Here is a 27,642-nt window from a genome sequence, read left to right on the forward strand (position 1 = left end):
TCACTGAGTAGTTTGCTCAACTTGAGCTTCAGTGACTCCGCAGGATTTTGGTTCATGTTCTCTAAGGCTTGGCTACTCAAGGTGGTCTGTGAACCAGGATCATCAGCGCCACATGGGAGCTAATTAATTCAGACAGCCTCTCCCCAGATTCATATGCACATATGTTTGAGAAACAGTGGTCTAATTCTAAGGCACTAGAGTGGTGACTTAAAAGAAATGAGGTAGGATCTTACAAAATGAGCATAATTCTTCCCCCTTCTGGGAGAAATTCAAGAGGTAAAAAAGAAGATAAATATAACCATAACACATCTTTCTGGTTATGGCCAACTGTGAAAGGCACAAAGTAATTGAATTCACAAATATACCAGCTGTGAAAGGCACAAAGTAATTGAATTCAAATATACCAGACATTGATTTTAGAATTAATCTTTTAGAGTTTAAAATTTGATTATTTAGTGGTATAAGAAATTTAACACACTATAAGTAATATATTAAATTTAAATGCCTTAAACTTTAGGAAATAATCTGAGATTAATATTTTAGAAGAACCCTGAAAAAAGGAAAAAATAGCAAAAGAATAATATGCATTTTTTTCTTTGTTCCTATAAAATTTGGACTTAAAAAATATACAAAAAATGAAAACTTATATTATTCAAAGTGACTTTATGGTAAGTTTGTTGGGGGATGATGACTACTTCAAAAGGTTTAAGTTTAAATATAATTTAAGACTATATTTTTTAAAAAGGACTATATTTTGGTCTAATTATACTATCAACTCAAATGTTTTCATGTAGAATGCCTACTTAAAAAGATAAAAATAGCTGAGACAGTCATTTCTTTGTATTTGAGGTACTCAAATAGGATAATTATGTGCACATTAATATACACCTTTCACAATGGAAAATGTAGCTTTCAGACATTTATAAATCGGAATTGGTAGGCTCCAAACTATGGTAGTTATAATTAATTTTCATTCATTAATACTTTACAGAAAGAAAAATATTAATAAAACATGTGATGGGGTGGTCAAAGCTTCATTAATATTGTTAAATGTTTATTACCTTTTTGGGTTGGTCAGTGTGTTTATAGGTATTCAGGGAGTAATTTTACATAAAGAAACGCATACTACATTACTTTTTTTTTTTTACTATTTACATAAAGCATTTGAGTAATACCACAAATTAACTTCCCACTAACAATTAACAAGGGATTAAAGTTGAACATATTGTTTTACTGTAATTTAGAGCCTTTGTGCTAAGGCAATTTTGGGAGTGTTTTCATCTTTCACACTAGAAACAATAGTGTTATAAATCTGGTCAAGCACTATGGGTTTATTTAGTAATGTAAAATCCAGTGATGATTAATTTTTCATAGCTGCCTACATATACAAGTTTTCATGGCATACAGATTGTCAAGAGAGCTCTCTAGGTTACAAAAGATACTTGTTACCAGATTTTTTCTGCTAAAATAATAACTTTAATGGAGATATAAGACAAAAAAATTAGATAAGATTTGGTACAGTATAAGACACCAACAGGGTACAGTGCCAAATTAAGAACAGATAAAAGGTCTTTAGAAGATAGCAGGTTCTAATATGTATATGTATAACTGTTTCAATTTGTGTACACCTGAAACTAACACATATTGTAAATCCACTATACTCCAATAAAAATTTTTTTAAAAAAGGATAGTAGATTCTAGCTATTTATCAAACTATATAAACTTATAAGTAAAAGCCTTACCAAATTAGTGTACCAGAGGTACCAAATTAGTATACCAAAGGAATGGGACTTAGAAAGACTGCATTTCTTTTTTGAAATTCAAAGCATCTCTAGAAACTAGAAAAGTTATTTTACAGATGACTACACGAAAATTTTAAACAACAAATGACCTACTAAGGCAACGTAAATGTTTCAAGGCTAGAAAAACTATCCCCATACTTTCCTGACATCACTCTAAACATAAGAATCACAGTATGCTAAAATCTCAAAGCTAATATATTAAACATATTTGATATTTGGGGCTTTCTGAAATTATTTTTAGAATTTTACTTTACAAGTGGGAAATGCACTTTTAATTTTTTAATGACATTTTCCTCCTAGAGATAGAATTTAGACATTTATATCTTTTCAGAGCAAAAAAGTCATCAAAATAGGAGACTAGCATAGTACCAGCCTACAGATAATGGTTACACATGCATGTGTCTTTATTAGTCTCCAAACCATTAGGAATTTATTTCAAACAAGGTTCTCTAAGTCTTCATTATTTGTGTGCAAAATCCAGAGAAAACCAGTTTATCAAATTACGATTTAGTGGTCACGATCAGGGAAAATATACTCTTCCCTGTGAAGAAATACATGTCAGTCATTGCAGAGGCAATTTAGACCTCTTTTATTGTCTGTTAACGAGGACAAACCTTTGCCAATATCTAATTACCCACGGAATCAAATTTAAATAAAATAAAGTATTAGAAGGTAGCCCATATGATGGGTATAATTTAGATGATCTTAGCCTAAATTTATCTTTTGTTCAATAAAGCACACTGATTCAGATATATGTTCCACAGATGATATGCTTTTTCTTAATCAGTGCAGAAATATAATTTGTACATCCTGAAAATATCTTTATCTGTCTATCCATGAAGAAAGCTTCCTCTTATTTGCCTCTGTCTTGTTTTGAATATATAATTCAAAGGTTTACAAACTTTTCCAATGACTGTATTTCAGCTTGTGTTTCATCAGGAAACATTTGAAAGGATGTTTTTATTTTATAGGTTTACTATTTGAAATTCATTGTTGCTCAAGTTAGTAGTAGTGGGCAGTTTTCCTGTAGAGAGCAATTCCAAACACAATGAGTAGATGCCTGCTGGCTCTAATCAATAGGTTGTACCTCTTGTCCTTTCCCTATATTTGACCACACACTATTCTGTTGTCCATGGCCTCAGGCAAATCAAATTGGTCCTTTCTTCCCACCCCTCCCAAAAGGCCAAAATAGTTCAATGGCTGAGTTTTAAATAAGATTTATAACTGCCTTCAATAATCCTTTGAAGTTTTCTTACTAGAATGAAACATGAGTTTTAGGAGAGTTTTCTGATTTAGTTGAAGGTGGGGGGGAGTAACAAGCAACAGTCACAGCATTTTTAAACAGTATAACAATTCAGTGAAGATTATACATCAACTGATGTTGCCCTAAGTTTTCTCAGTTTTAAATGATTTTCTTTTTAATTGCTAGGGAACAGGTTTAGACACAGGAAATAAAATACAGGCCAGTCCATTATTTACATGTTCTTCATCTTGGCCATGAGGTCTTCCAAGCTTTCACCAGAATCTTCCACTGTTACTTCACATACAGAATCTTCTTGCTATCCATAAATGAGGGAAACATGGTGAAAAAATAACCAGTTAAATAAAGTTCTTAATGCTTAGGAACATATAATCAGTAAGCCTTAACCATGTTCAAGAAGTTTACAAAGTACAATTTCTTTAATAAATATGCCTTCTAATTTTTAGGATAGACAAGCAGTAATTTCAATGTTCTTGATATCTCTACAGAAGTGGTATTTTTAAATGATATTGTGGCTAAAACTTATCAATATACCAAAAAAATGGTATTGTCATTTAATCAAAATCTATTTCACTTGATCCACAAATGAGTGAGCAAAACGATTTTACATCTATGTTTTCAAACAGTTTAAACTGTGCTGTGCCTGTATTTCCATATTAACACTGAATAACTCTCTCTTTCACAAATCTTAATGCCTATAATGTAAAACACCTAAAATAGGAAATACTGCATTGGCATTATAAAATAGGTTGAAGATGAAAGAAAATAAATAGTAATTTTCTCTTATATTTACTTATGGTAAACAGATTTTAGATGTACCTTTTGCGGAACTGTATATGCCACTGTAATTCCTTCAGGTAAGTCAGGAATTGGACCTGAAGAATTTTTCAGTTCCTCTTCTGAAACCTCAGATACCAACTCAATACCTGTAAGGTTAAACTTGATCTTAAAACAGTTTTTAAGGAACTTAATGAGCAATAATCATTCAAAACTTGTATATCGGGCTTCCCTGGTGGCACAGTCGTTGGGAGTCCGCCTGCCGATGCAGGGGACATGGGTTAGTGCCCCGGTGTGGGAGGATCCCACGTGCCGCGGAGTGGCTGGGCCCGTGAGACATGGCCGCTGAGCCTGCGCATCCGGAGCCTGTGCTCCACATCGGCAGAGGCCACAACAGTGAGAGGCCCGCACACCGCAAAAAAAAAAAAAAAAAAACTTACAAAAAAGGGAGGGGCCCCCCCCCCCAAAAAAAAAAAAAAAAAAAAACTTGTATATCTTAATTATAATCAGTTTCCCTCCCATAAAAGATTGTTTTATGCTGCCATTTCAATTTATGAAACAATTCTTACCCCACTCATTGTCGTCATGTATTATTTCTTCCTCTTCTTGAACAACCTCCTGTGTGGGCAGTGCTGCTACCTTTTTCTGTAGAAATCAAACAGTATCAGTGTTTTTACTCATTTTCAGTTCTCTGAAACATCAGTCAGAATTGATCAGAACCAAGAATTCAGATAGGCTTTTTTCTAAGGAAGACATACAGATAGTTAACAGACACATATCACTAATCATCAGGGAAATGCAAATCAAAACCAAAATGAGGTAACACCTGTCAGAATGACTATTATCAAAAAGACAACAAATAACAAGTGTTGGTGAGGATATGGAGAAAAGGGAAACCTTGTGCACTGTTACTGGGATTGTAAATTGTTGCAGCCACTAAACAGTATGGAGGTGCTTCAAAATATTAAAAATACAACTACCATATGATCCAGCAATTTCACTTCTGGGCATTTTTTTTTAAGAAAACAAAAACACTAACTCAAAAGATATATGCAGGCTTCCCTGGTGGCGCAGTGGTTGAGAGTCCCCCTGCCGATGCGGGGGACACGGGTTCTTGCCCTGGTCTGAGAAGATCCCACATGCCGCAGAGCAGCTAGGCCCGTGAGCCATGGCCACTGAGCCTGCGCATCCGGAGCCCCGCATACCACAAAAAACAAAAAAACAAAACAAAACAAAAAAAAGATATATGCACTCCAATGTTCACTGCAGCACTATTTACAACAGCCAAGACATGGAAGCAACCTAAATGTCCATCAACAGATAAATGGATAAAGAAAATGTGGTACATATATACAATGGAATATTGTTCAGCCATAAAAAAGAATCTTTACTATTTGTGACAACATGGATGGAACTAGAAGTATTATGCTAAATGAAATAAGTCAGACAAATACCATATAATCTCACTTAAATGTGAGATCTAAAAACAAAACAAAATGAAAAGAGACTCACAGATACAGAAAATAAATGATGTTGCCATAGGGGAGGTGGGGAGTGAAACAGGTGAAGGGGATAAAGAGGTATAAACCTATAATTATATAATAAATAAGTCATGGATAAAATTTACAGCATAAGGAATATGGTCAATAATATTGTAATAACTTTGTATGGGGACTGATGATAACTGGACTTATCATGGTACTTATTTCATAATATATGCAAATGTCAAATCACTATGTGGTACACCTGAAACTAACATAATATTGTATCAATACATCAAGTATATTTTAGTTTAAAAAAATTAAAATTAAAAAAAAATTTTTTTAATGAATTCAGACAGTTTTATCTTACCAAAAACAAGAAAGGACTTTGAACAGAATTTTCATGTTAAAGTATGGTGAATAAATTAAACCTTTAAAAATCCAGAATCCATTTACCTTGTATTCCAAATCTAAATAATTTTTTCTTCTTTTTTAAGTTATTGTCCTATGCAATATGATCTCTCATGCATTGTGACACATTGACATATACCTTATATTCTTCCTGTTGCTTCCTACAATTTCTGTCATCACACTGAGGATTTGGCTTCATGGACATAGTAGGGAAAAAATCCTGCATTGCATTGTATCCAAGGTAAAAACTAACAGTACCAAAATTTAACAGAAACCTAGAAAAACAAATCAAAGTAGACTTAACTAAAGAAATAAAACCATAAAAGTATTAGAAAAAAAGTAACTGACTTTTTAAAAAATGACTTTAAAGAAGGTAATGATTTTTGTAACAAGCAACCCAGCAAACAAATTTCTTATCTTGTTTACAGGGCCTGGCTTATAGTAGATTTTTTTGAATGAATGCAGTGAAGAAAGGCTACTCCATTTCATCAACCATAGAATGCACTATTATTTTTTGAACATGTAATAAAGATAAAATGCTGCCAATTAAACTATGACATGTCAACAACTTTAAGAAGCATATTAATTTCACAGAAGTTGTGTGGCAGAAGTGTATCTTAAAAATCTCTGAGATATGGTACTAAATCTAATTTTTTAAAGTTTTTTATATATAACTTGCTGCAAAGTTTACAATCTTAAATTTGTATTAAATCTCAATAAAATGTTACAAAAGTATTCACCCATGTAATATTCACTACCAGATCAAAATATAGTTGGCACTCAGTATCTATGGGAGATTGGTTCCAGAACACCCCCCCACCCACAGGATACCAAAATTAAGCCCCTTATATAAAGTGGTATAGTATTTGCATATAAACTGTGCACATCCTCCCATATATTTTAAATAATCTCTAGATTACTTATAATACCTAATACAATGTAAATGCTATGTAAATAGTTGTAAATACAATGCAGATGCTATATAAATAGTTGGAAGCTTGTGGCAAATTCAAGTTTTGCTTTTGGAACTTTCCGGAATTTTTTTTTTAAAATATTTTCGATCCACAGTTGGTTGAATCCACAAATGCAGAACCCAAGGAAATGGTGGGCAGACTGTATAGTGCATTTCCAGTATGCCATAAAGCTCCCTGTGCTCCCTTCCAGTCAAATCTGATTCCTTTTAGAAGCTTATAGAAAAGCTGAAAAATCATGTACAAAAGATAAACAACAAAAGGAAAAAATCTGCGAATGCATGTTCTTAATATACAACAAGGAAAGACAAACTGAGCAAAGGATGTGAGAAGACAATTCACAGAAAAATATAAGTGCTCAACCCTTTTCACAACTGGAAATTAAAATGAGATACCCATTTTTCACCTATCAAATTGACAAAGATAAAAGAGTTTGATGACTCTAACACCACATACAAAACTAAACTCAAAATGGATTAAAGACCTAAATGTAAAACTGGATACTATAAAACTCCTAGAGAAAAACATAAGCAGAACACTCTTTGACATAAATCACAGAAATATTTTTTTGGATCTGTCTCCTAGAGTGATGGAAATAAAAACAAAAATAAACAAATGGGACCTAATTAAACTTAAAAGCTTTTGCACAGTGAAGGAAACCATAAAAAAAATTAAAAAACAACCTACGGACTGGGAGAAAATATTTGCAAACAATGCTACCAACAAGGGATTAATTTCCAAATATACAAACAGCTCATATAGCTCAATATCAAAAAAACAAACAACCCAATCAAAAAATGGGCAGAAGACCTAAACAGACATTTCTCCAGAGAAGACATGCAGATGGCCAATAGGCACATGAAAAAATGCTCAACATCATTAATCATTAGAGAAATGCAAATCAAAACCACAATAAGGTATCACGTCACACTGGTCAGAATGGCCTTCATCAAAAAGTCTACAAATAATAAATGCTAGAGAGGGTATGGAGAAAAAGGACCCCTCCTACGCTGTTGGTGAGAAGGTATATTGGTGCAGCCACTATGCAGAATAGAAGTTCTTTAAAAAACTAAAAACAGAGTTATCATATGATGCAGCAATCCCACTCCTGGGCATCTATCCAGAGAAAACTCTAATTCAAAAAGATACATGCACCCCAATGTTCACAGCAGCACTATTTACAATAGCCAAGACATGGAAGCAACCTTGTCCATCAACAGATGAATGGATAAAGATGTGGTATATATATATACAATGGAATATTACTCAGCCATAAAAAAGAATGAAATAATGCCATTTGCAGCAACATGGATGGACCTAGAGATTATCAGACTAAGTGAAGTAAGTCAGACAGAGAAAGACAAATATCATATGATATCACTTATATGTGGAATCTAAAAAATTGATACAAATGAACTTATTTACAAAACATAAACAGACTCAGACATAGAAAACAAAGGGGATAGTGGGAGGGGGGCGAGGAGGGAGGAGGATAAGTTAGGAGTTTGGGATATACACACTACTGTATATAAAATAGGTTAACAACAAGGACCTAATGTATAGCACAGGGAGCTATACTCAGTATCTTGTAATAACCTATAATGGAAAAGAATCTGAAAAAGAATATATATCACTTTGCTGTACACCTGAAACTAACACAACACTGTAAATTAACTATACTTCAAAAAAAAAAGTTTGATGATACCCAATGTTACCAAAGATGTGGACAAACCAGGTACTCCCACACTGTCATGGAAATGTACCATCCTTTTGAAGGAGAAGTTTAGTAATATCTGTCAAAGTAAGTATTGCATAAACTTAGAAATTCAATTCCACTTCTAAAAATTCACACTGTACAAAAATCTACTCTACAAAGATATATGCAAGATGCTTTTTGCAGCACCGTTAATAATAGCAAAAGAATCTGTAAGTAGCCTAAATGTCCATCAATAGAGGGTTGGCTAGATATGACACATTGGTAAGAGAATACTTTGTAGCCATGATTTTCTTTCCCCTTCTTCATAACATACTGTAAAATGTTGTGTTTAGATTAAGACCTACTGAAATTTGACAGGCTATTTGTCTCATCTGAAACAGCCCCAGACAGTTGCCTTGAGAGTTCTTATGTATTCTGGTATTTCTTTGCTGATGGCTGATAAATGATATTAGAGTGCCTCCCTGTAACATGTTGCAATTTGGTTTTTTTTTTTTTTTTTTTTTTTTTTTTTTTTTTTTTTTTTTCTTACCTGTAACATTTTGCATTTTTTTTTTTTTTTTTTTTTTTTTTTTTTTTTGCGGTACGCGGGCCTCTCACCGCCACGGCCTCTCCCGTTGCGGAGCACAGGCTCTGGACACGCAGGCCCAGCGGCCACGGCCCACGGGCCCAGCTGCTCCGCGGTACGTAGGATCCTCCCAGACCGGGGCACGAACCCGTGTCCCCTGCATCGGCAGGCGGACCCTCAACCACTGCGCCACCAGGGAAGCCCTGAAATTTGTTCTTATTATATTGGATGCTTAAGAAACATAACTAAGCTTATTAACATTGTAAAGTGAGGGGAAAAAATGGCCTGAGTTAAGGCACAACTAAAGCAGTTCTGCTTTTCATAAAGTATGAGTTGGTTCAAAAACTCTATGACAGGGCTTCCCTGGTGGCGCAGTGGTTGAGAGTCCGCCTGCTGATGCAGGGGACACAGGTTCGTGCCCTGGTCCGGGAAGATCCCACGTGCCGCAGAGCAGCTGGGCCCGTGAGCCATGGCCACTGAGCCTGTGCGTCCAGAGCCTGTGCTTCGCAACAGGAGAGGCCACAACAGTGAGAGGCCCGTGTACCGCAAAAAAACAAAACAAAACAAAACAAAATCTCTATGACATTAATTTTAGCTTTAAAGAAACGTTTGTCTTTATTAGTTATAGTTTAGATGGTGCAGTTGCTGGGTATCTGTTTACGGATAGCAGAGATATAACCCTAGTTAATGTTTAATCACATTCATATTATTTTTAGAAATGTTAAACCAAGATAGGGGAAGCAAGTGTATTTATGGGTCTTCACCCTTTGGCCAGATGTGCAGAAATTTAAATCATTTGGTTAATGCTTCATAAATAAATATACAAGTACCACTGAACAAGAACTATGCCAAATGGAGAGTAACACAAATATATGTGTGTTGATATATATAATATTAATTAATATATATTTAAATTAAATATATTTATATATAAAAGTATACACATATTATACATAAAATTTTTTAATATGTGTATTTAAAACTAAATTAAAAGAACAAATTAAATACTTAGCTAGTCATTCCAATATTTGAAATGTTTGTCAAAAGCAAACAAGACTATTCAGAAAAATTATCCTTCACTCACTTTAACACATTTTGTACCAAGATCCCAGCAACCACGCCCATAGTAGTAGGAAGACTGGCTGCACAAACACCTTCTCGTTTCAGAGTCTTCTCATCAATATTTGCAGCAACTACAAGCGGTGGAGCACACTACATGAAAAAGAATAAAAGAAAATATATTTCAAAAGAAAGGGAAAAAAGTGTAAGTTATTCCAAATAATATTCCATCAAATTCATTCAAAGTTTGGTCTTTTCTTCGAATTGTAAACATTTTCAATGCCCCTAGGAACTCCAGTACTTAACAGTGAAAAATAATAACCCAAAATGAATCACGCATACCGCAAAACAAGCAGATTCTCCAGGAATTATGAGCTGTATATGCCCTGAAACTGCATTTTCACTGACCCCAGACTCCATCCATGTTTGTCCAAGCTCATTACAAGCCTTAATAGAAATAGGTGAAAACACAAGAAAGAACATAAAAAAGCAAGAAGTAATTTACCATAAGTTCTTTTCATGAAAAACTGGAGTTTAACTAAATGAATTACAAAGAGTTTTTAAAAATTAATTTTCAGAAACAAAGAAGAAAGTTGTAAATAATGGAATTCCTTAGCAATCGCCACTCTCCTTAAAAAAGAAACTGATAGCATTCAGGTAAGCAGTCAATATAAATATCTAATTAAATTGAACCATAGTTTATTGGATTTCTTATTAGATTAATGTAAAACTTCATTTTTCTAAAATAATTTCAGCAACAAAAAAATGCAAAATGTCATTTGCAAAGTTGAAAACACAGTAATTCAAAAGAAAAAGAATTCAGTTTTAGTTTTGAGAAATCATGTGTGTAGGCAATTTATACACATTTATACATTTACTTAAAATAAATCAACAAAAGTAAAAACCAATGCCGACCAAGAATAAGACAGTATTATAAGATATTCATTCATTTTAAAAATTGTACATCAGAATTATCTGCTGTTTTAGTTTGCTCTATTGGCATAAGAGAGAGTAGGATACTGAAATATATGCCACACCAACAAGGGTAGATAGGTCACATTAGAATAAATTTCAAAAACAGGATGAGAGAACATTAAAAACAAACAAAACACATTATCAAAGGGTTTAAATGCAGAACTATTTTCAGAATGCGGAATATATACTGACAGAATATACAGGAAAATAGATAAATCCATGAATATAACACATTATACAATAGGAATACTCACTGTATTTATTGTCATTCGAGCTTCAAAATTGTCCACACAGCTAAGAACTAGGTCAACAGGTTTTCCTTCTTCTAATCCACCATTACTAGGCAAAGAAAATAAATTTTATTTGAAAAAAATCAGGACACAAAATACACTCTAATTAGACTTTATTTGTTCAGTCAATACATTTAGTCTTTCAGTAAATGTTTGAGTATAATTATAACATAGCATTTAATATTAAAGACCCAGTATACATTGAGTATTCACTATTACGAACATAATATCAATGATATTACAGTATTTCTTATACAAGATGTAAAAGGGTGCAAAAAATATAAAATCTGTTCACAAAAGTTACCATTTCCCTATCAGCTTTCACAGACTTTTACTCATGTTTCACTACAAATGTAAATGTAATAAAGTTAACTGAATACAATCGAATATTTCAATGGTGTTAGTCTGCAGAAAACCACTTTCAGATAGAAGTATAATCTATAACAGAACTCATAATTGAGGCCCCTTGTTATATCATAATAACAGGTTTTTTTAGATGTGTTTTTATTTTGTTGTTACTATAGTTTTTGGACAATATATGTTTTTTACTGAGCACCCAATACATAAAAATTACACAAAAAATTTTAAAACTATTTTAAAAACAAAATATATACCAACTCAGTGAATTAATTAATCATTGACAGATTTTCTAATAATACTTAAAATGAGCTGGACATTGTGCAAAATATTCATAAATAAAATTTTACCTTATTCTATTCATGAAATGTTCAAAATTTTCTACTGTGGTTATATTGTAGTTGTGTACTTCAAAAAGAACATCAGGATTAATGTTCCTAAGAGGGAAAAACGGAATGATTATAAAAACTACTAGTAAAACAGTAAGAGAAAGCAAGATAAAGAACTAAAAGAGCTAAAAATCATTTAACAGATGTTAGAGAAATGGCATTCAAGCCACTCAAAGAAAATCCAAAGTCCTCTTCTACCTCTTTTGTCCCACTTCAAGGACCAGGTTCAAAATACATAGACTGTCAGAAGGATTACAAAAATATTCCCACAATCTATGTGGCTGGGAATTAAACCTTTATTACCTCTGTTAGCTACAGTTCAGCCTGACAGAAGAGCTTCTTTGTTTCTTATCCAATTCAGTGCAAATATGTTTAGGACCACAAAGAAATGTCCTAGAGTAAGGGTTGGCAAAGTCTGGCTCTTGGGCCAAATCTGACTACCACCCTGCCACCTTTTTTTTTTGTAAGTTCTGCAAGCTAAGAAGAGTTTCTACATTTTTAAATGGTTGCAAGAAAACAAAAAAGTCAAAAGAAGAACAATATTTCATGATGTGAAATTTTATATGAAATTTAAATTTCAGAGTCCATAAATAAAGTTTTTACTGGAGCAGTCGTGCTCATTCACTTTTATTGATATATTGCCTACAGCTACTACAACTGCATAGTTGAGCAGTTTTGACAGAAACCATATGGCTCTCAAAGCATAAAATATTTACTCTCAAAAAAGAGGCTGCCAACCCAGATCAAAGAGGTAAGAAAATTCTTTTTGTATAAGTGAAACCTGCATTTTTATAAAGGAGAATACAGGTGCATTTACATGTTAGTTTAACTCATACTAAATACACACAGGAAGATTTCACCAATTTCACTGCCTTCAACTGGTATTCCATTTACCTCAAAGTATGTTCTGCTGCTTGAACTTTACTTAATCCTGCTTGATGAGGTTGGAAGAAAAGTCTATTCATATTGGCCAGTTCCACCTTGTCATAGTCAAAGAGTAGCAACTAAAATGAAAATAGTGGTATTCTGATGAAAAACGTACCAAAAAACAAACTAAAAATAACAAACTAGTCAGCTTTCCACCTGATGGGTTTAACTGTTTGACAGTAATAATACTAATTCTGAAATACTAGGTGCCATATATTAACTCATTTAGTGACCATACAATATATAGGTACTCTTATCCTCGTTTTAGAAATAAGACAACTAGGGTACATGCCCAAAAGCCACTCAGCTAATATGTAGTAAAAATGGGATTCAAATTCAGGCATTCTCAATCCAGCATCTGTACCCTAAACACAACACTGTACTGCCTCTCTAAATGATTAGCTCAAAAATTAATGTTCATTCCATTTCATTGTAATTTTTACAAACTGCGCCAAAATCCTACTTCATTCCAATGTTTGGCTAAAAACCAAGAACCCATTAGATAAATGAAATTTTTAAATAAGATAAAAACAAATGCTGTAACTTAAAACCATAGTATAACACAATTCCTTTCATGAATAAGTCACTATATATACTCATGCCACGGCTAAAACATTATTCCAAACAGAATTATTAACCAATCAGTTAATTGTTGTTTCCTGCTATATATTTAGGCATGACAGCATTTGTCAAACACACTCACACAACTTTAAAATGGCCGAAAGGTCCATTTCTTATCAATAAGAACAGGTTGAACCCAAGTATATCCACAGTCCCTTTTTTTTTAATTATCTAAAATTAAATTTTTATTGGATGAGACTAAGAGTAGATTAGACATTGCAGGGGAAAAAGAGGATCAATGAACTTGAAAGCAGAGCAATGCAATTTATCTACAGTGATGGAAAAAAGAACCAAAAAAAACAAGAAACAAAAAACTGAGCCTCTAGACCTATGGAATAATTCAAAGCAGTGTAAAAATGATATACAGTTCCCGAAGTTCCTTCTTTATCTAAAATTCTGTGACTTTGTAATATAATTCTCAGCACCCTAAATCTAAAAATAAAAACAAAAATGGGATTTTCTTCTCAATACAGAAACTAAAAAATGTTTACCCAGCCCATAAAAACAACACATAGGTAACTCTCAGTATTTTGCTAGAAAAGATATCACTTATACTCTCTATGAAACTTTCTAACCCTACCTAGAGTCTCCAAAATTTGGTTTACTTAATCTCAAGTCAACAATATTTATTAGGTCAGGCCAAGTTTTAAATTTGAGTTTCGGCCTCATAGCTGGTTTATGAGTAAGTTGTAGGAAATCCTATATTTGGGGACAGGAGGTGTGAGTAGTAACCGTGTCACTAATTAGATCTGCTTCTGGGTAAGTCACTTTCACTGTTTAGGACTGTATTCTCATCTGTAAAATAAGGCAGTTGATCTAGATCTGGTGATTCAGTGTGCCCCATGAATACCAGAACTTTCAGGGATAAGAAGTGGGCTCTGGATCTCCAATCCTCCACTTCCCTACTCAACCCCATGAAACAGCTTCTTGTTTCTCTGTTTTACATATTGAATAAAGAGTTCTGAAACTTACCTATGTAGATCCTTAGCTTACAAACTTGAGTTTACATTGGAACCACTGTATTTAAAAAATACAAATGTGTAGGTCTCAACCCCAGAGGTTCTGATTAACCTATTATGTGGTACAGTCCGAACCTAAGAATTTTTTTAAACATACAAGGTGATTCTAATTACAGAAATATTTGCTAACTGTTCTAGACCCTTGCTACTCAAAATGGGGCCTGGGATAACCCCGTCAGCATCACCTGAAGCTTGTTAGAAATACTGGAGTACTTCCACAACTTTAATATGCCTACGAATCACCTCGAGTTCTTGTTAAAATATAGATTCTGATTCAGCATGTCTTGGGTGGGGCCTAGGAATCTTCATTTATAACAAGCTCCCAGGTGATGCTGTTCTTAAAGCATGGTCCCCAGAACAACATCATCAGAACCACCTGGGAACTTGTTAGAAATGCACATTCTTAGGTCCACCTGAAACCTATAGAATCAAAACCACTGGGGTAGAGTCCGGCAATCTGTTTTAATAAGCCTTCCAAGTGATTCTAGTGCACACTCAAACCTGCGACCAGCAAATCTCCATGATCTCTACCACCCTTGATCAGTCAGCCAAGGCATATATGTCAGGTATAAGCAATTATTGGCTAGCTTTTATAAACTTCTTGAAAGGCTTTAAAATGTTAAACATTTTTAGTATTTTGGTGTTGTCTTTTCTATATTGATAAATAAGTGCCAACTTTGAAACCACTTCCTTTTAAGAATTTGGGGCATGGAGTGGACCAACATATTAAAAAGCATTGATAAAGCAAACATTTGTCCACAAAGTTTAGCAAAATGATATACAATTGTGGAAAACTTATGTATTCAACCACTATCTATCTAACATCATGGACTCTGGCTTTACAAATCTAAGATTGGTAGGCTGATTCCTGGTACAAAGTTAACTTCTCCTTCCTACCCAATCAAATCAATTTTAGAAAATAGTATGGGACTTCCCTGGCAGTCCAGTGGTTAGGACTCAGCACTTTCACTGCCATGGCCCTGGGTGTTCAATCCCTGGTCGGGGAACTAAGATCCTGCAAGCCACACAGTACAGCCAAAAAAAAAAATTTTAGAAAAAAGTAAAAAAAAAAAAAAAAGAAATGTATGGGCTAAAAAAAATCTGGAGCATTCACCATTTCAAATTCAAGAGTAAGAAAGGTACATGCTTTCTAGTTTGTCTTGTATAAAAACTGTGTTTAAAAAATTTTTTTTGGATGTTTCAGTGTTTCACTACACACTTTATCAATTTAACAGCCTTCTTCCTAAACTTGTATGTCTAAAACACTTAAATCCCAACAGAAAAGTTCCTGAACAAAATCAGATAGTCCTTGTTTAATTAGTAATAATATTAGCTTCCTTTTGGGTGGGTTTATGTCTTAACCCCACCCACTGGGGTAGAAAAAACCACCTGAATAAATACACCACAAATCATGGACCTAGAGTCTGTCATACAGAGTGAAGTAAGAAAGAGAAAAACAAATATCGTATATTAACGCATATATGTGGCATCTAGAAAAATGGTACAGATAAACCTATTTGCAGGGCAGGAATAGAGACACAGACATAGAGAACAGACATGCGGACGCCGCAGGGGGGGTTAGGGAGGTGGGATGAATAGGGAGATTGGGATTGATCTATATACACTACCATGTGGAAAACTGCTAGTAGGAACCTGCTGTATAGCACTGGGAGCTCAGCTTGGTGCTCTGTGGTGATCTAGATGGGTGGGATGCGGGGGGAGGGGGGGGAAGGGGATATACCCCAATTTAAAAAACAAAAAAACCCGGGATAGAAAAAAATTAAATAAATAAATACACCACAAATCAATAAGCCATCAGTAAGAAGAAAAGAAATTCTAATTTGTACCTGATTTACTCCAGAAGTGATTGGGTTCCGTAAATGATAGACAAAGAGAGATGTTTTTACCTTACCAATGCCACATCTTGTCAGCATTTCAGCAGTCACACTGCCAACTCCACCAACACCTACTATTGCTACAGCAAAGGTACGGATTTTCTGTAAAATGCAAAATTATATATGTATTGGTTAATATTCTTCATCGGGGCTTCCCTGGTGGCACAGTGGTTAAGAATCTGCCTGCCAACGCAGGGAACACGGGTTCGAGCCCTGGTCCGGGAAGATCCCACATGCCGTGGAGCAACTAAGCCCATGCGCCACAACTACTGAGCCTGCGCTCTAGAGCCTCGGAGCCACAACTACTGAAGCCCGCACACCTAGAGCCCGTGCTCTGCAACAAGAGAAGCCACCGCAGTGAGAAGCCTGCACACCGCAACAAAGAGTAGCCCCAGCTCGCCGCAACTAGAGAAAGCCTGCGCACAGCAACAAAGACCCAATGCAGCCAAAAATAAATAAATAAATAATAATGCTTCATCGGAAATGCCATCGAAAGTTATTTTCATTTACTGAAATCATCTTCAAAAACTTGGAAGGGTTTATCTTACCTCATAGTCACTTACAATTCCCATTCGTTTCAATGCCATCAGGCGGCTTAAAACAAAGGAAAGAAATATTTTAAGGCTTACAATCTTTTAATTGTGATATAGGTAAACATACATCATCACAGAAAATAAACTGTGAGAGAAGAAACAGTGAGTGTGAGAGAGAGAGAAATCTTACAGCTAATTTTTACCAGATGAAACTAAATTACTTCAGCACTGATGCCTGAATACCCTCCCTCCAAGATGTAGCCTGTGCAACAAGATTTTTTAAAAGTTCCTCATACATTCTAATGTGCAGTCAAGATTGAGACCTATTGACTCAAATGTTGTTTCCAGAGAATGGGTCAAAGTGAAATTTCAACATTTTCCCATGCTTATTAGTATATGTAAATATTTAATGTTTAATTCAAATTTAATGTTTAATGTTTAACATCAGAATAATCTCATGGCTGGAATTCTATTCACTTGTTGCCTCTGCCCACAATGGATAATGTCTACTTTCAGTAAGCACCTCTTATACCAAGGACTCTAAGAGGTATTTACCTAGTTACTGCTAGTCTGTTATCTTCAGTATTTTAGGGTTTTTTTTAAAATACATATACTTTAAAACTATACACATATACATACAATCCCCATTAGTTTACACTTTAAGAGTCAAATAGTTCTATTAGGCTTGTTAGGAAACTCAGCAGTGTTCTGGCCTGCACCCCCATTTTCCTCTCCTCACTCATTTTTAACTCTGTTACCAGGATATCTCTAAGTAACATGCTAACACTGTTATTTCTTGATTTTCAGGTTTAGGTACTATCTGAAGATTTCACTCTTTATCATTAAACACAAATATTTCCCATCTCACCAGCCTCTTGATATTGTTATAGGGTCATTTTGGTTAGATGTTAATACTGTTCACAACTGGACAATGTAGTATATTAGAATTTACCCTTTCCTGTATGATCCCCACCCTTGAAGTTAATAATTGTGTTTGTTCTTATGTTTACTTTTCTATGTATTTTCACAAATTCAACCCCAGTTGTCTAAAATTCCTCTAGATACAGTCATATACATGAGGTGTTCTAGCAATTTCTTCTTAAAGATATACTAGAATCTTCTGACATGTCCCCATGTGCACATTTACTGCACATATAGCTCCCATCCTGCATTCTCCCTTCATCATATTACAAATTCTCTTCAATTCTTCATCCTGTATTAATCTCCTGCTTCTGGTACCTTAGAGCTCAATGGTTCTAAAGTGTGGCCTATGGATCAGTGGCCTATGGAATTTGCTAGAAATATCATTTCTTGAGTCCCCACCCTATAATCACCAAGCGAATCAAACTTTGGATGTGGGGCCTAAACAATCTGTGTTTGAACAAGCTCCCCAAGTAATTGTGATGCACACTAAAGTTTGAGAGCCTCTGCTGTAGATTATTTCTTAATTTATTCTCTTGCTATGGTTGGAAGAACATCTTCTCATAGCTTTGTAAAGGGTGCAAGGAAGGTAAATTTTGAGAACATGTATGTCTGAAAATGTTATTTACCAAACGTCTTAAAAATGTTTTACCAAATTCTATTTTTAGAAATGTATTATAAAAATGACAAATTGAAGGGTACATAATCGTCGAAAGCTACACCTACACACACACACACACACACACACACACACACACACACACACACACACAGAGTTGACAGTTTAACTTGGTATAGAATTTATGTTAGAAACATTTTCCTTCAAAATTTCTAAGGTGCCTTCTAGCTTCTGAAATCTCATGATGTCCCTTAGAGTGAATCTATTCTCATCAATTGTGCTGAGTACTTGTTGGACTCTTTCAAATAGGAAACATGTTTTTTCAGTTCTGGGAAATTTCCTTGAATAATGTGATGATGTCCTTGTTTGGTTGGTTTGTTTTTCCTGGACTTTCTGAAACTTCTATTATTTGGAAGTCGGACCTCTTGGACTAGTCCTCTATTCTTAATTTCTTTCTCCTATTGTCCACCATTTTAGTTTTCTGCTCTGTTCTCTGGATTTCTTTCAACATTATTTTCCAAATCTTCTATTGAGATTTTCACTTTTGTTATCATTCTCCATTTGCAAGAATTCTTTTCAATTATCTGATTTCTTTTTGTAGTAACTTGTCCTGTTTCATTTATATAACATCTTTCCTTTCTGAAGATACTAATAATAATATTTGGGTTGTGTTCCCCTTACATAGTCTATTCAAATAACTAATTTTATTTTCCTTCTTTCACATTAGGAGCTTCTCTCATCCTTTATTCTGCTCATATTTAAGAGCCAGACACTAATAAAGGCAAGGATGTGGGCATTGCTTGTTTGACTTTGGGCTTCACTGTAGGGTGATCAGTTGAGAAACCCACAATGTCAGTGTCTTTCAGTCTCTCTTCTTGGTGCTCTCAGATTCCCCAGAGAAGAATCTTTCAATTTCCAGCCTGAAAAGTCTTTATGCCTGTAAGTTTGGGGGTGTTAAATGGAAGAACAAGGTTGGGAGTCCTAGCATTCAGTATGTAAACATTTAGTTAATCCCCTTTCTTCAGGTATGAAGGCTTGCTTTAATTATTAATATAAATCCTCTATTTTACTCTCCAATGAGTAAATCTCTAGTCTTCTCTCCTGATAGAGAAGAGGCATTTGCCCAGCTCCCCAAAGTGAAGTAGTGAACCTGGGTTGTTTCTTCAACAGATTTTCAGCCATATCTTTCTTAGCCCTACCTTAAGCCCTTCTAGAAATACTATGCCTATTCTTGAGCTTTTGGGGAATTCTGTGGTATAAACTGGGTTGCAGCCTTTAGAGTCAATTTCTTTGGATCCTTTAAATCAGTTATCAGTCATCCATCCCTTTTCTAGATTCTAAAACTGTCTAACTATAATCTTTTAAGTACAGGGACTCACCCATCCCTCAATTACTTATAGAAACCCTCTTTTTTCAGTGGGGGTTTATTCCTTTTTAAAAACTCCTTTACTTTCATTTTAGTGGGATTGGGTAGACAGTGATAATATATGCCTGTGATCAATCTGCCATCTTTACCTTGATGCTCTCTTTAATCTTTATATATAATGCTGAGAAGAATGCAACCTCCTTTTATGAATGGGGGAAAAGATTCAGGTTAATTAACTTGCCCAAGATTAGCTAAATGGCAAACAATTATTCAGAGCTGGGTTTTTGAGCCAGTATTTAAAACCAGGTTTTCTAATTTCAAAGCCTCTCCTCACCTCTTCATTTAGTCAACATGCTTCTAATTATATTACATACCACACAATTTTACAGTTACTTGTGTTGATCATTATTCTACAACCAGTGAATCTCCCAAACCAAAGCAAAAGGTCTTTGAGGGTCAGGGGCTTTATATTTCTAGTGTATCACTTGATGCAATTAAAATGATGTAAGAAACCTACAAATCCCTCTCCTATATTTTTTCTGATAACCATGTATCAATACTTTATCATATTTCTTACCATTCATATTGCAATCCCATGTTTACTTTTCTATCTATCTCACACGCATCTGGTAACCTCTGGAGGGAAATGACCATGTCTACTTTGTATTCCCAGTGTCTATGCATAATAATAAGTGGTAGATAACATTATCCAGCTGGAGATGAAAAGGTGCTCACTAAATATTTGCTGAATGAACAACAATTCAAAAACTTAAGGCTGACCTTTATCAAATTTCCATGTACTAGTGCAGAGCTTTGGGTGACAACTGCCATCTCCTAAGTAGCAGTTTTAATAAAGACAAATGGTGCAAATAATATAGAAAATAATAAATGTTTAAATTTGAGTTCTGAATGTTAGGTTTGTGGTCATTACAATGTCAAGGAATTATCTCACATTAAAATGATATCTGAAAGATGATTCTAAGTATATGATCGGACTTCCCTAGTGGTGCAGTGGTTAAGAATCCACCTGCCAATGCAGGGGACATGGGTTCGAGCCCTGGTCTGGGAAGATCCCACATGCCACAGAGCAACTAAGCCCGTGCACCACAACTACTGAGCCTGAGCTCTAGAGCCCGTGAGCCACAACTACTGAGGCCCACGTGCCACAACTACTGAAGCCCACACACCTACAGCTTGTGCTCCACAACAAGAGAAGCCATCACAGCAATAAGAAGCCCATGCACTGCAACGAAGAGTAGTCCCCACTCAACTAGAGAAAGCCCGCGCACAGCAACAAAGACCCAACGCAGCCATAAATAAATAAACAAATTTATTTTAAAAAATAAATATATGATCCACATTCCTTTGCTTTTCTTGGAGGGAATATTTCAAAATTTTCATTTATAAAATTGAAAAATGTTTAAGAATGCCAAATGGAATAGTTCCCACTCATTCTAATTAGAGATGTCAATTCATGCTTATTCAACCTCTAAAAATTTTGGATGGTTAACCCCTCATATCTCAAAACTAAAAGAAAAAAAAATTTTTTTTAACATAGTAAGATAGGGCTTCCCTGGTGGCGCAGTGGTTGAGAGTCTGCCTGCCGATGCAGGGGACACGGGTTCATGCCCCGGTCCAGGAGGATCCCACATGCCACGCAGCAGCCGGGCCCGTGAGCCATGGCCGCTGAGCCTGCGCGTCCGGAGCCTGTGCTCCGCAACGGGAGAGACCACAACAGTGAGAGGCCCGCGTACCGCAAAAAAAAAAAAAAAAAAAGTAGTAATATAAATGAGAGAAAAGCAAGAATCTGGCATGATTTCACTTAATTTGAATTAAAATGAACTCTTTTGTAATTATGGAACAATTATAATTTTGGTCAGGTTTTTCTATTACAAATAAAATTGTAATTAACATCTTTGTGCCTAAATACTGGTCTGCATTTTAGATTGTAAAAAAAAAAAAAAAACATGCACCCTAAGACTTCCACTGAGGCTTTATATGTCATAAATAAAACCCTTCTTTAAAATCCAAACTCTCCTGCTCTTTGAAGAGAAAGAGCAACAATAATATCTTTCCTGTTTCACCTACTCTAAAACTATCCAGTTTTTAGCCACACTACTAAATGGCTTATTTATTTTTACTGGGGAGACAGTTCCATGTGCACTTTGGAGTAAGACAAACCTAATGCCAGTCCAGGCCTTTTTAGCTACTGTTAGCTCTATGACCTGCGGCAGGTCACAGCAGCTCTCTAAGCCTCATTTTTCTCACTTATAAAATGGGGATAAAATAATAGTAGCAATCTCCTAGGGTTGTGGTGAAGAGGGAAAGTGACAGTGCACGCCCGCTGAATTAACAAATCTTAGGAAAAGAAGAAAGGAGAGGAGCAGACAGGCCTGGGGAAGTCCAATGGTTTTAGAGCTAATCCAGCTCTCTCCACCATGCCCCCAATTTAAGAAACACAGAAGACTTTATGAAGCTCCCAAGTTTATGCTTAGCGGGTTTTACATCTGGTGTCTTCTGAAAGTTTTTACTCTCAGTTTTACTTAGAGCGAGGAAGACTAATAGAAGCAGGGGCGGTAGTTAACTGAATACGTGTCCTCAGCAAGCACAGGAGCAGCACCATATGGCTGATTCAGTTGGTTTTTTAAAGAAAAGGAAAAACACGTTTCACCAGTACTAAGATTTGGTCTTGCCCGTTTGGAAACAGGACCCCAGAACAAGAAAAGGGAGTTGCGAGGCCATGTGAGCTGGACAGCAGCGGGGAGCGCCTCACTCCTGACCACCTGAAGACGGTGACCTCGCCCCTCTCCCCGCCCCGACCCACCACGCAGGTCACCTGTAGGGGTTGGAATCCACCACCTCGGGGCTCATCTTTTCGATGCGGGCCCGACCGCCTCCTCCATCGCCGCCCCCCAGGGCCCGGCGACTTCTCTCCTGGGCCAGTTCCCGCTCCAGCTCCTCGACCCGCTGCTGCAGCCGCTCCACAGACTCGGCCATGGCTGGGACCCCGGCCGCCAGCGCTCCCAGCCCCGGCCGTCGACGTCGCCGCCGCCCCACGCTGTTGGCCTGCTGGGCCCGCGAGGGGTATGTGAGGAGGCACCTCGCGGCGGCCTTCCTAGCCCACAACCCTGAGGAAGCCCTCCCAGCGCCTCCCGGACTGACCGTCTCCGCCGCTCCCGCGGGCCTCTCAGCGCGCCGCTTCCGGTGCGTTGCAATCATCGTTCCCCCTCCAGGAAAAACCAGCCCTTTCAGTTTCCCTCTTCGCCCGGGCCGAAGCAGGGCCCGGGTCATCAGTGTCCAGAGCCGGCGGCCTGCGTTGTTGCCTTTCCAACCGGGCGGCCAGGAGAATCCCCAGGATCTTTTATTCCTGGGCTCGAGGTCCTGACGGGCCCTTTTCTGAACCGGACCCTATAGGTCTTCCGCCTGCCGGTGCGTTAAATTTGGAGGCGGAGGAGACTTCGGCGTTCATATTTACCTGTAGTGACTAAAGTGGTTTTGCTTTCTTTAGAATTGAGGCCTACAACTCTGAGGCTGACTGAAACTTTTAAATCCAAACACACGAGGCCCTTCTGGCATTTCCTGACACAGCCCAAGTCCTGGGCCAGTGCTGCCCAGCGGCGGCACCTGGATGGGGGGTGGGGGTGGGGGTGTGATTGGCTGGAGGCGCGGGGCCGCCTCCGCGCGGGCGTCTCGGACTAGCCCCAGGCTGTGGAGCGGTGCTCCCGCGCCAGAGGTATCCGAGCCGAGGAGACTTGTGGTTTCTCTGACTCTGGTCTGAGGCGGCAGCACTGATCATGGAGACCGGTGCCTCCCGCGAGCCCGAGACGGCCGAAGTGCTGCCCCAGCACAAGTTGGACTGCAGGTCTCTGGAGGCCTACCTACACCAGCACTTGCCCGGCTTTGGGGCCGAGCCCGAGGCCAAGCTCACCGTTGCCCAATACAGGTATCGACGCCAGCCTTCTCCGCCAGCAAAAACAGATCTGTGCCTTGTGTTTTTCTTCCTCTGGCCTTGGTGTGTTCCCAGTTTCCCCTGTCCTGTTTCTTTTTCCGCAATGACGCACTCTGAAGGCGAGAACTGCCGTCACCCGTCCCTTGCATTACATTCTGAGTATTTCCAATTCAAGGGCAGTGATGGAAGCACGATAACATTCACGATTCCAACTACAAGAAGGAATCTTTGTTAACAACTATATTCATTGAGGCAATTAAGGTTGGAAGGTCTGTGGGATATAAAGAGGCCTTCGTTCAACGTTTGTCCTATAACCTTTTTTTCTGAGAAGCGGATGTAATTCCGTTCACATTGGCATACTCTTGGAGGCTGAGTTAATGGTACCAGTTGGAGGGGTCCGAATTCTTATTCTAGATCTTACATTTAACAAATCACAGCACCACTTTGGGCTTTAGTTCTTTCTGAAGTAGGGGTATAGAACTGGATGACCGTTCTGAGAGCACTGTTCCCCATCGTGAATCTGGCTCTAGTCTGATCTTGTATAATAGAAAATAATTTTCAAATAGACTTCATTCTAAAGATAGCATATTGATAAACAGAGCTATAGAAGCAGTCCTGGCTTCCAGAAAACTAGACGTGCCACTTACTGACTGGGAATTTAAATACTATGGTACATGAACTCTCTGAGAACTAGTTTCATAATCTGTAATAAATATCTGCCTGTTCTGCTTGATCCTGATAATTAAATGAAGTAATACAGGTGAAATGGCATAACACTGTAACAGAACTGTATACCAGTGGCATTTATCACTGACATTTATGCCAAATTAAAAACAAAAAAATAAAAATAAAAGGCACCATGTCACAATAGATATTGTAGGATGAAGGAGAAGGTGGAATAAAATATGGCTGAGGTTTCTAGCCTAGAACCCTTGTGTTATAAACTAACAGCTCAAAGTTCAAATTTGCTATGGGAATCTGAACAAGTTATTTAACTCTTTTGAGCATTGAATCATCCTTTGGCAAAATGGGGATAGTAATATTTCTCTTCTAGAGTTGTTGGAGAATTATCTAACTGAGAGTTAATTCTGAATTAAGTTGAATGTTAAATAAACCAGAATTGTGCTTGATAAATGGAATTAGTTGTGGCGTAAATAGTATATATGTGTGGAACTATCTCCACAGAGAATACACATTTATTTCCAAAACACATGAAAAAGTTTATGAAAATTGAAGACATGTTAGGCTACAAAGGAAGTTTCAGAAATTCTAAAGCGTCATTCTTAAAAAAAAAATTCAGAATATAAATGCCAAAAGTTTAGAAATCAAGAGAAGATAGATAATAAATACATTTTAGAAACTAATTGAAATACAGATTAAAGAGCCAATAATCTACAGAAAATAATGGAGTTTATCAAAGTTCAGTATGCAAAAATCAATTGCATTTCTTGACTTTAGCAACAAAAATGTAAAATTATAATTTTCAGAAAGATAAAATTAATAAGAGAAACAGAAATATAAATTTCTCAAATATTAATCGAATAAAGTATGTGCAAGACCTTTGTAAAGGAAATTATAAAACTGTATTAGGACCTTAAAAAGAACTAAGTAAATTGAGAGATGCCATGTTCACGAATAGGAGAATTCAGAATTGTACGTTTCTCTTTTTTCCCAACTGATCTATAGATTCAGTGCAATGACGATCAAAATCTTAATTTTTTCCCTAACTTGAAAAATTACTCCTAAATTTTATGTACAAGAGCAAAGGGCTAAGAATAAGCAAAAACACTCCTGAAGAAGAACAAAGTGGGAAATTTGAATTAAGATGGCACATTATTAGCACAGAATAGACAAACAGATCAATAAAATAGAGTCCACAAAAAGACCCGCATGTTTATAGAACTTTGACATATGACAGTGCTGGCACAGAGAATCAATGTGTGTGGGGTTGGAGGGAGAAAAGATTTTTCAGTAAATTATACAGCAATAATCATTATCTGTATGAAAAAATTGAAAGTAGACCTGTCCCTTACTCTACCTCACACAGTTCCAGGTGGACTACAGACTGGAATGGTAAAGGCAAAACTATAAACATTTGGAAGACATACAGGAGAAGATCTTTATGACTTTGGAGTAGAGAATAAAATCTTTAAAAAGACAAAAGCACAAACCATGAAAGAAATGACTGATAAATTTTTAGTGAAAGAATCCTTAAAGTGAAAGAACAAAAGAAAATATTTTCAGTGTATATAATGGATAAAAGATTAATATCCAGAACATATAAAGAACTACAATAGCCCAACAGAAAAATGGGCAAAAGACTTGAAGATACTCAACCTCATTACACTGTAATAATTGGGGAAATGCAAATTAAAATGACAAGATACCATTTCACACCATCATATTCACTTTTTTTTTTAAATCTGACAATATCAAGCAGGATATGAGATAACAGGGACTCATCCACTATTGGTGAGGGTGTGAATTAGTATAACTACCTTGGAAAACAATTTGGCACAGTCTTGTAAAGATGAAGATAGGAAGACAAAGCCCCATGACAAAGCAATTCTATTCCTAGTTTTATACTCCTGAGGAATTCTTGTACCAGGGTATCAGGAAATAATCTACAAAAATGTTCATTGCACTGTTTGTAATAGCAAAACTACAGGAATAAAACACGATGTTCATCAATAGTAGAATGGATGAATAAATTGTAGTATATTCACGTGATGCAACACCATACAGCAGTGAACATGATTCAGCTGCATCTATACACAACAACACAATCAAAAACTGGACAAATAAGCAGTATATTGTTTAAAGAGATAAACTTCAAGGGAATGATATATTTAAAAATCAAGACAGTAGTTACTCTGAAGGGACAGGAAATTCCCTGGTGGTCCAGTGGTTAGGACGCAGCGCTTTCACTGCAGTGGCCAGGGTCAATCCCTGGTGGGGCAACTAAGACCCCTCAAGCAGCACGGCACAGCCAAAAAATTAAAAAATGAAGGGAGGAACACAAAGAGAGCTTCAGAGATACAGTAACTTTTTTCTTTCTTAAACTGGGTAGTGAGAACACTGGTGTTTGTTGTGTTATTCTTTATGCTTTACAAATTTTGTAAATATTTTTAATCTATGCAAAATTTATTTTTAGAATTTGCAAAAATTAAATCATATTAGAAATAAAAATATTTAGATTTAAACAATAATGAAGACATTGTATAACTTGATAGAACAAAACTTATGATTTCCAGCTATGTGTATAATATGTGCCTGGCACTGCTCCAACCACTGGGGATATAACAGACAAAAAAAATCTTGCCTTTTTGGAACTTCCATTCATTTGGAGAAGAGAGATGATAAATAAAATCACTTTCTAAATATTACAGTGTAGAAAAAGGTGATGTGTATCATGGAGAGAAACAAAGGAGAATAGGAAATGTTTAGGAGGAGGGAGAAGAAAGGCCTCAGCGAGAAGGTGGCATTCAGCAAAGAGAGATGGGGATGTGAGCCATGGGGAAAGAGTATTCCAGACAGAGGGAACAGCAAGAGCAAGGGCTCTCCAGTGGGTGGAGAGACTACAGGCCAATGTGCCTGGAGTTGTGTAAGCAAGGGCAACAGGAATTCTGTTGGCTGTTATAAGGGTTTTGGCCTTTCCGTTAGTCGAAATGGTGAGAGATTAGGGATTTGGGGGCAGAGGAGGGAAGTGATTTTTCTTTTTTTTTTTTTTTTTTTTT

The 27,642-nt window shown here is 36.4% G+C and overlaps 2 protein-coding genes across 9 annotated transcripts in view; one reads left to right on the forward strand and one right to left on the reverse strand.

Annotated features, from left to right (window-relative positions):
* Positions 1 to 1,033: 1,033 nt before the first annotated feature.
* Positions 1,034 to 23,371, reverse strand: UBA5 (ubiquitin like modifier activating enzyme 5). Of its 6 annotated transcripts, none has more exons than XM_024761683.1 (13): positions 23,119 to 23,371; positions 22,793 to 23,022; positions 17,066 to 17,111; positions 16,530 to 16,619; positions 12,950 to 13,059; positions 12,017 to 12,103; positions 11,274 to 11,358; positions 10,387 to 10,491; positions 10,070 to 10,197; positions 5,872 to 6,007; positions 4,410 to 4,485; positions 3,883 to 3,989; positions 1,034 to 3,361 (listed from the first exon to the last, which is right to left on the reverse strand). In XM_024761683.1, exons 1-13 carry the CDS (start codon positions 23,245 to 23,247, stop codon positions 3,278 to 3,280), a joined length of 1,413 nt encoding a protein of 470 aa, XP_024617451.1. In that variant the 5' UTR covers positions 23,248 to 23,371; the 3' UTR covers positions 1,034 to 3,277. The 6 variants fall into 6 exon arrangements, with proteins under 6 accessions (XP_024617451.1, XP_024617450.1, XP_024617449.1 ...); XM_024761682.1 differs by having other exon boundaries at positions 16,470 to 16,619; XM_024761681.1 differs by having other exon boundaries at positions 22,793 to 23,371.
* A 242-nt stretch (positions 23,372 to 23,613) lies between these two features.
* Positions 23,614 to 27,642, forward strand: part of ACAD11 (acyl-CoA dehydrogenase family member 11) — an 87,197-nt gene continuing 83,168 nt past the window's right edge. The window contains exon 1 of one of the 3 annotated variants that reach the window (XR_003005518.1): positions 23,614 to 23,899. Coding sequence is in view for 1 of the 3 variants with exons in the window: in XM_024761677.1 (XP_024617445.1) it covers positions 23,751 to 23,899 (149 nt within the window). In the remaining 2 variants the exon portion in view is untranslated. The remainder of the gene's footprint in view (positions 23,900 to 27,642) is intronic. The other 2 variants (XM_024761677.1, XM_024761678.1) reach the window with 2 other exon arrangements.

Source organism: Neophocaena asiaeorientalis, unplaced genomic scaffold (assembly GCF_003031525.2).
Source record: "Neophocaena asiaeorientalis asiaeorientalis breed wild unplaced genomic scaffold, Neophocaena_asiaeorientalis_V1.1 scaffold401, whole genome shotgun sequence".
In the NCBI taxonomy this organism is placed as follows: Eukaryota; Metazoa; Chordata; class Mammalia; order Artiodactyla; family Phocoenidae; genus Neophocaena; species Neophocaena asiaeorientalis.

Excerpts from the sequence above, each read along its gene's own strand:
- UBA5 (XM_024761680.1), bottom strand. The coding sequence starts at position 23,247 with ATGACCCGGGCCCTGCTTCGGCCCGGGCGAAGAGGGAAACTGAAAGGG. Across the intron at positions 17,112-22,792 it reads GTGGATTCCAACCCCTACAG|CCGCCTGATGGCATTGAAAC; the intron begins GTGACCTGCGTG and ends CTTTGTTTTAAG. Across the intron at positions 3,362-3,882 it reads CATATACAGTTCCGCAAAAG|CAAGAAGATTCTGTATGTGA; the intron begins GTACATCTAAAA and ends ATTTATGGATAG.